General features: G+C 61.9%; 1 protein-coding gene across 6 annotated transcripts; it reads left to right on the forward strand.

Moving 5' to 3' along the window:
* Positions 1-759: 759 nt before the first annotated feature.
* RAB26 (RAB26, member RAS oncogene family) lies at positions 760-6,765 on the forward strand. Of its 6 annotated transcripts, none has more exons than XM_065920255.1 (9): positions 760-1,109; positions 2,201-2,311; positions 4,643-4,684; positions 4,774-4,840; positions 4,988-5,040; positions 5,397-5,462; positions 5,545-5,601; positions 5,668-5,765; positions 5,868-6,765. In XM_065920255.1, exons 1-9 carry the CDS (start codon positions 915-917, stop codon positions 5,968-5,970), a joined length of 792 nt encoding a protein of 263 aa, XP_065776327.1. In that variant the 5' UTR covers positions 760-914; the 3' UTR covers positions 5,971-6,765. The 6 variants fall into 6 exon arrangements, with proteins under 6 accessions (XP_065776327.1, XP_065776328.1, XP_065776329.1 ...); XM_065920256.1 differs by having other exon boundaries at positions 5,689-5,765; XM_065920257.1 differs by having other exon boundaries at positions 5,851-5,967.
* The last annotated feature ends 1,609 nt before the right edge of the window (positions 6,766-8,374 follow it).

Below are 8,374 nucleotides of genomic sequence, written 5' to 3' on the forward strand. Positions count from 1 at the left end.
ACCTCCTTCACCTCCCGGGTCCCTGAGGGCAGAGCACTAGGAGAGTGGACGCTCAGAGGGCCTGCCACTGGCTGTGACACTGACTTCCCTTTCCTCAGGGATCCTGAAGCCCAACAGACAGAAGCTCAGGGGGAGAGCGCCTGGCTGCCTCGGCCCTGCCGCTCAACCTGGCCCCTACGTCCTGCCTCTGATAACCAGCTGTCAGCTGAGCCCCAGGAGGCGGGGCGCACTCGGGTTTGTTTGCCAAGCAAGGAGTGTTGGAGCTTCCTGGACCTACCTGCCCTGGAAGGGAGGGGGTGGTGCCGCAGCAGGCCAGGTGGCACCTCCGACTGAGATGGGATCAAGTCCCAGGTGCCCATCCTACGCAGGCCCGCTGCCTCAGAGACCCCCTCTCTCCTCGTCCCGGGCCTGGAGGTAGTCCGGGGGCAGGGGTCACCGAGCAAGGGACAGCGCGGGGTGGGGTGGCGCACAGCAGAGGAGCGACAGGACGCCGAGTGCTCGGTCACCCAGGCCCACCGCCCCACACCAGCACCGAAGCCCGGGTGAAGTCATGGAGAGGGACCCTTGGGCGCTGGACAGGGCGGTAACTTCCCCCAGGCGCAGAGGCGCCGGGACCCTGCGCTCCTGGACCCTGGCCCCGGGCCCCGCCCCCAGGGCGGCCGCCTCATTTGCATGGACCCGCTCCCGGGCGGTCATTGGCGGCGGCGGCGGGAGGCCGGGCCTGAGTGGCTGCGCGGCCGTGGGGCGGCGGGGGCGGGGCGGCGCGGAGCCTGGCGCCCGGGATGTCGCCGCCGCTGCCGCGGGACGCCTTCGGCTTCTACTCCGGGTCAGACTCCGAGGGCGAAGGGAGCAGGGCGTCCCGGGACTCGGCGGCTGCGGCGGGAGAGCACTGAGCGACCGCCAGCCCGCCCGCCATGTCCAGGAAAAAGACCCCCAAGAGCAAGGCGGGCAGCGCACCCGCTACCTCTGCCCTGCCCGCCGCCAACGGGCCCCGGCCGGTGCGACCCGGGACTGCGCGCCCTGGCCCCGAGGCACCGCCCAACGGGCCCCCGCAGCCCGGCCGGTCTTCGATCGGCGGCGGCGGCGACTTCTACGACGTCGCCTTCAAGGTGAGCCGAGCACCCCCAGCCCCAGGCGATGCGAGTGCAGCAGGTGACGTCCGGCCCGAGCTGAGCGGGAGGGGGTCCGGGGAAAGGGTGCGGGGCCCTGCGGAGCTTCAGCGCGGAGCTGGCTCCCCGAGCAGCACCCCGCAGCTGGCAAGGCTGGCGCGGTGCACCACGCGCTCACACACACACATACACACACACACACACACATACACACACACACAGCTGTCAAACCCGGGTTTGGGATACCCAACATATGGCAAGGCTGCCCTCTCCCCCTTCGCTATCCACACCCGGCGGGCAGGGCCGGACAAGGAGTCCTGCGGAAGTCAGAGCCTGGCAGGTATCTTTTCCTTGTTCCCTGATGCTCCTGCCCCTACCAAAGGCCCCAGCCTCATCTTCCCATATGTTGCCTTCTCTGGCCCACAGGGTCTCCCAGTCTCCTTTTAGGGGGAGAGACTAGGAAGGGGTTCACAGGTTGGGTGAGGCACGCTGGGGCCTCCTTCAGGCCAAGGCAGAAGGTGAATCCTGGGAGGTGGAGGGGGCAGTGGGCGGCAGGCCCATCCTTGGGTTTGGGGACCTTTGGCAACAGACTGGGGGAGGGCAGAAGGGCTTGAATGCCTTCCCGGCCCACAAACTTGGCCTGAGCCCCTCCCCATGCCAAGATCTGACCCTCACTTGGCAGACTCCTCTAGAGTCTTGCTGGGAATGGAAGAAGCCCTCTGGCTCAGAGCCCACCCCCCACCCCCCCCAGGCCTCTCAGGAGGCCCCCAGTGACCAACACTCTGCTTCTGCTCCCCACGAAACTCCAGTTGCTCCCCTTTCAGACTAAGCATGGTGTCCAGGTAGTGCCCCACATGAAGGCAGCAGCTCCTGCCCTCCCACTGATGGAGAGGGGACAGAACCTTCTAGAGGAGGCAGTTAGAGGTCCAGGCCCTACGTCTCCCCAGGCCCTGCTGCACCTGCAGACCTTCTCCACTCCTGCCCCTCACCCACGGGCCCCCTCTGGCCAGGCCAGCTCAGGGGAGACTGGCCCCTCCCCTGGAGGGGTTCCCAGATACCCAAGTGCCCTCTGCCCTTTCCCTGTGCCCCAGGTCATGCTGGTGGGGGACTCAGGCGTGGGAAAGACCTGCCTGCTCGTGCGCTTCAAGGATGGGGCTTTCTTGGCGGGGACCTTTATCTCCACCGTGGGCATCGACTTCCGGGTAAGAGAGGGGGCTGACGTCCCAAGCACCAACTGGGCCCAGCCATGCCCCAGGCCCCCAACACCAGCTCATGGCTTCTTGAAACACTCCTGGCAGCTGGTTTTCCATTAACCCTGTGGGACCGGTGGCCTCATGAGGTGGAACCCCGGGCTGGCCCACCTGGCTCCCACAGTCAAGGTAGTTAAGCTGGGACGCTTTTACCACCAAGCTGCCTGCTTCCCGACACCTCAAGGGTCCTGGGTCATGTGGCAGCTGTATATGATTGAAGCAGAGATGGTAACCCTGCATCCCGGGCTGGCATGACCCTGCGGGCTGGATCTTGTGCCTTGAGGGAGGTGCGTCCTGGTGCCCCCATGGGAACTCAAAACCCATGGCCACTGGGGAGGCCAGCGTCACTGCCCCACTGCCCGGAGGGGCCCTGAGGTGCTAGGTCCGACTAGACAGATGGCTGTGGTGCTTAAGCACACCCTTGGTCCCAGAGTCAGGGAGAAGTCCCGGCCCTTGGGCGGGGAGGCTTTTGGGAAATGATCCCCGCCCCCCAGCCCTGATTGCTTTCCCCTGCTGGAACCCCCTCACCACCTCAACCCTGCCAGGGCTGTGTTCTGGGGTCCTTCTGGGGGATGGCCCTCGACTTGGCTCCCCAAGAGCCCTCGAGCACCCCAAGCAGCCTGCGGGGCCACAGGGGGGACCGCAGCTTTGGGCCTGCTGGGCTCTGGCACTCGTCTGAACTCCGTGTCCTGGGGTACTGGTGTGTTCTCAGCAAATCCCAGATTTGCATTTTTCTCACCCTTTAATTAGACCCAGTCAGCAGAAGGCGGGGAAGGAGGTCCATTCTGGGGACAGGGGGCCGGGGGAGGGGGCCTCCCTCTGGTCTGGGGAGCCACTCTCTCTCCCGTTTTGGGGTAGAGCCCCTCACATGCTCTGGGATGAAGTAAGGGTGGAGGCACCAGAAGCGGAGGTGGCCCTGGCCTCACCTCCTCCTTATCACTTCCCTCTTGGCTCCAGGGCAGGTGCGTAGGGAGGTGAGGCGGTTTGGTTCACACCCTGTTCGGCCCGCTGGGGAAGGTGGGATGTCCCTGCAGCTGGGCAGATGGTTGTGCCGTTTCCTGGAGACCCAGAAACACCCCGACTGCAGGAGCTGGTGCAGAGGGAGGAAGTGCTGTTCCCGGGGCCTCAGCTGGTGACTGGCAGCCCCCGCCCCCACCTCAGCAGATGGGAGCCAGTGTTGAGCCACTTCCTGCTCTAGTCCTGAACTGGGAGGGCCCAGCAAGGGAGCATCACCAGCCAGCCCACAGGGAACGCCCACTGGGTAACAAGCCAGGTCCTGGGCTCTGCGCTTACTGCTTGGAGCCCATCCCCGGGGGGCTGCAGGAAGAGAGGCTTTTAAATGACCACCTTAGCCCTGCTCCGGGCCAGACTCAGTTCTCTCTGCTTTGCACACAGTGCTCATAAATTAATTGGGGCAGCCATGTGACGGGCACCCTGGCTATCGCCATTTGTGGATGGGGAAACTGAGGCACAGTGTTAGCAATAGGCCTGGAGTCACACAGTGGGTGACTTCAAGTAAGTCTTGCAAGTGAGAGGTGCCTGTGGCCTGGGAGAAGGGCCTGGGGCGGGGCCTGGGGTCTAGGAGCAGAGCACAGGGGAGAGGAATACAGGGTGAAGCTGAAACAGCAAGTGGGCACAGGGAAGCCAGCTGAGGCTGGGCAGCATGGAGCAAAGGACAGCGGGTGAAGGAGAGGGGATGGACTGGGGGTGCAGGTCAACGGGACTCAGTGACTGGGGTGGGCGGCCACCAGGGGCCCTGGAGGGCAGGGGTGCTGGCGGGGCTGTGTGCCAGGCCTCCAGGCTGAGCAGAGGAAAACACCTGGCCCAGAGTTGGACACAGCTGGGCATGGGGGGGGCCACCTTCAAGTCCATCAGGATGGCCATTCTAGGCGGGAGTGGCCTGGGCACCCGCTGTGCCTGAGCCTCCAGGAGGGGCCCAGCAGCAGGAGGTGGAGGTGTCAGTGAGAGCTGGGTGGCCCTGGGGACTCAGATTCAAGGGGACATGTTATCTGCAGGTGGAGGGCAGGAGGTGGTCAGAGGAGAACCAGGAGGTGGGCCTGAGGGCAGAGCCTGACCAGCGGAGGCGTGGGGTGGTGGACTCAGGGGTACAGCAGAGCTCTTCACCTCAGGCTCAGCCCTGGCCTGGCACTGCCTGTCCCCCACCCCACCCACTCCACTCCGACCCCCAACCCCCAACCCCACCAGAGGGGCACGGGTCTAGCTGCCACTAGGATGGTGCATTCGGTGCTGGGTTCTTGCTGGAGCTGGCTGGTTGTGTTTCAGAACAAAGTTGTGGACGTGGATGGCATGAAGGTGAAGCTGCAGGTGAGAGGTGGTGGGGGGGTGGTGGTGAGGGCAGGGGGCCCCTGGGAAGGCCCGGGCAGTACTGATGGCTGTTCGCGTCCCGGCTGTAGATCTGGGACACGGCTGGCCAGGAGAGGTTCCGCAGCGTCACCCACGCCTACTACCGCGATGCCCACGGTGAGCACGGGGCCCGGACCCCAGGCTTCTGCCCCAGGAGGGCATCCGGGGTGTGAGGGGGGCAGGAGCAGGAAGGGCGGGGTGCACGAGGAGGAGGTGTGGGGCAGACGCTATGACTCCGGAGATCCTCACTCCCCTCACCCTCAGCACTGCTGCTGCTGTATGACGTCACCAACAAGGCCTCTTTCGACAGCATCCAGGTCAGAGGCTTCCTTCCAGGGGTAGGGCGGTGGGGAGACAGGCCGAGATGGGGCCACCCTTCGGCACAGAGGGCCTCAGGGTCCCAGGCTGCTGAGGACCCTCCTGACAGCGGGGCGGGGGGAAGACTGCCCCGCCAGGCGTGTTGAGTGAGCGGAAGGGGGGTCCTGGGGCACTTTCCAGTCCAACACCTTAGATAAGGAAGCTGTTGGGTTGCCCATGCATGGCACCCAGGGAGCACTAGTTCTGGGGCCCCTCTGCTGGTCAGAAACCATCAGGCACTCTGGGGGTGCGTCCTGGAGGGGCCGGGGTGTCTGGAGCATTGGCCTCCAGCCTGGCCTCAGCTCCGCCCCCGCAGGCCTGGCTGATGGAGATCCAGGAGCACGCCCAGGACGATGTGGTTCTCATGCTGCTGGGGAACAAGGTGGGCACTCTAGCCTCGCAGGGGAGCCGGGGGTGGGGGTGGGGGGTGCCAGGGCCAGCTCTCACCAAGGTTCCTACGCCAGGTGGACTCTGCCCAGGAACGTGCAGTGAAGCGGGAGGACGCGGAGAAGTTGGCCAAGGTGAGCTGGGGTGGGGTGGATGGTGGGCAAGCGCCCCGGGGCTGTGGCCTGAGCCGCCCCTGCCAGGCTGCCCACGGCTGTTTGCAGGACTACGGGCTGCCGTTCATGGAGACCAGCGCCAAGACGGGCCTCAATGTGGACTTGGCCTTCACGGCCATAGCCAAGTGAGTCCTCCCGGTCACCAGGAGGAGCCCCAGACCCAGGGTTCTGCACCCCCTCCTTGGGGGTCCAGGCCACCCCATCCCACAGTCATTCCTGCCCCACAGGGAGCTGAAACAGCGCTGCACCAAGGCCCCCAGCGAGCCCCGCTTCCGGCTGCATGACTACATCAAGAGGGAAGGTCGGGGGGCTTCCTGCTGCAGACCCTGAGCCTGCAGGGCCTGGCCACCAGGCGTCCTCCCAGATGACTGGACAGCCTAGAGCAGTCAGTCCCAGGCTGAGCCTCGCCCACCCCTCATCTGGGCAGCGATCCAGAGCTGCGGTCCCAACAAACGGGCTGCACAAAGCCAGAGTGTCTGCAGTTCTTCACCTGCTGCTGCCTGAGGGCCTTGCCCCAAGGCAACCATCGTCTGTACAGGAGGGACACCGAAGGGTAGACTGCTGGGCGCCTGGCCCTCTGGCCACAGGGCTCTGCCGCCTCCATCCCCCCATGGGCACCCCCAACTTTCAGGGGGTGGCGCAGCACCCACACCACATGTACAGTGCCAAACTGCCTAGAAAGCCATGTCTTCAGCTGCACTTGCTGCCCAGGAAGGAAGGGGCAGGATCCTGCCAACACCCGGGGCAGAGGGCTCCACCACCAATCCCACCCTGCACTGCACCCCAAGGACCACAACTGCCTGCTGCCAGCCTCCCCAATGGGAGGCCCCGGTTCCACATCAACAGGGTCTTTCAGATTCCCCTGGAGGATGCCAAGGCTATGGCTTTGTAACGCAGTGTTCAGCCCATGGGAAGTCACGGAAATGTCAGGGAAACCAGGACCACCAGCCTTGCCTGTGGACCAGGGTACCATTTCAGCAGGCTGACACACAGCCTGGGCTCAGTGAGGTCAAGTCACAGGGGTGGGCAGGGCACTACACCTTATACTAAAGAAAAAACTCCAAGTCAGTCTTTTGACCAAAAGCTTTTGTTTCCGGTCCTGGTGAATAAAGTTTGTTTTCTGGAGTGCCTGCTTCGTCCATTGAAAGACAGCCACAAGCTTTGGGACCATCTGTAAGGAATTAAAGAGTTCACGAACCACCCCAAGGCAAAGACAACCCAAAAACCTAGAAAAGGTGGTCCTAGTAAGTGGAAAATCACTGGCATGAACTTCCATTTTCATGTTGCTCCAAGACTGCCCAGGGATGGGCTGTCATCCCAGGGAGTCCTCTGGGGTGCTAACAGGTGTGAAAACACACACACATGCTGGACCCCAAGAAACCTTCACTGAGAGGTTGAGAGGTAAAGGCTTTCTGCAGCTTCTTTAGCATAGCACTAGTCTCATGGCCCCTACCTAACTAGGACCATGGGACTCTATCCCTGCCTTGTCCAGGGTGACTTCTGTTGGAACCCCTGCCTCACCATCACCTTGACATGGAATTGCTGCAAACTGGAAGAAACAAACTCAACGGATTAAAATGACAGGGACCAAATACTAAGGATTATGGCAACTAGAGGCCCAAATGGGGGTTAAAAACCAGACAATACTCAACATCCCTTTAATTAAAGTACAGTCTAGACAGTCAGCACTTGGCTTACCCCATCAGAAAGAATGAGCCCACTTGGCATGGTCGTGTATTTTCTTTTACTACCGCAGTGACATGATGTAACATACTTCCCTTGTTCAGCTAGGAGGAAGAACAAGGCCAGTCTGTTATCAGTCACTTCATCAGCCCAGGAACTTGAGACAATGACAGTCTGCAGTGAGTTCCAGGTAGATTCACTCATGGCAGACAGGACATCTTGGGTGGCCCCACCACAGACAGCTCCAACCCCTGCTGAAACGAGGTCAACTGCCCTTCTCCCCAGGGTGGGTGATGTTATAGATGGTGACACCAGGTTCCTCTGACTACTCAGTTGGCCTCGTGTACATTGTCTCATAAACAGAGCATCGTCTAAACAAGCAAAGGCCACAGCTAATCCTGGGAAAGGGGGGTTGTGGTCTGTTGAAGAGGGCAGTCAGATTCTATCGACTACCAAGAAATGTCTGGGAGGGGTACAGGCCCCGGGTGGGGGTTCTGGTGCAGTTTGAGAAGACCCCATCACTGAATGTGGGTGTAAGCCTTTTCAAAGTCTTTGGTGGAGGCAAAAACTGTGTACTAGGCACTTGGTGCCAGGCCTACCCAGGAGATAGAGATCCCTTAGGCCAGCTGACCTTGGGGGCACCATCATTGGCAATCTCCGAAACCCAGTTTGTACCAGTCCTGGGTTCATGTACGACTGAGGGCTTGCCCTCGTGTTAAATGAGCGCAGTCGTTTGCACATTCTTTAGCACTGCCTCTGGGCATCCCCGGTGGCTCAGCTGGTGAAGAATCCACCTACAATGCAGAAGACCTGGGTTCCATCCCTGGAGAAGGGGAAGGCTACCCACTCCAGTATTCTGGCCTGGAGAATTCCACGGACTGTATAGTCCATGAGGTCACAAACAGTAGGACATGACTGAGTGACTTTCACAGGGATGACTATGAAACTTTCACAGGGAATGAAAACTGACCATTCCCAGTCCTGTGGCCATTTGTTTGCAGTATGGAGAAGGCACTGGTGACCCACTCCAGTACTCTTGCCTGGAAACTCC

This window comes from Muntiacus reevesi, chromosome 2 (genome assembly GCF_963930625.1).
Source record: "Muntiacus reevesi chromosome 2, mMunRee1.1, whole genome shotgun sequence".
NCBI classification, from domain to species: domain Eukaryota; kingdom Metazoa; phylum Chordata; class Mammalia; order Artiodactyla; family Cervidae; genus Muntiacus; species Muntiacus reevesi.

What these genes read in the sequence shown, in the direction of transcription:
- RAB26 (XM_065920255.1), top strand. Translation starts at nt 915, where the DNA reads ATGTCCAGGAAAAAGACCCCCAAGAGCAAGGCGGGCAGCGCACCCGCT. An exon ending in TCTACGACGTCGCCTTCAAG is followed by an intron (nt 1,110 to 2,200) that starts GTGAGCCGAGCA and finishes CCTGTGCCCCAG; the next exon opens with GTCATGCTGGTGGGGGACTC. An exon ending in CTACTACCGCGATGCCCACG is followed by an intron (nt 4,841 to 4,987) that starts GTGAGCACGGGG and finishes CCTCACCCTCAG; the next exon opens with CACTGCTGCTGCTGTATGAC.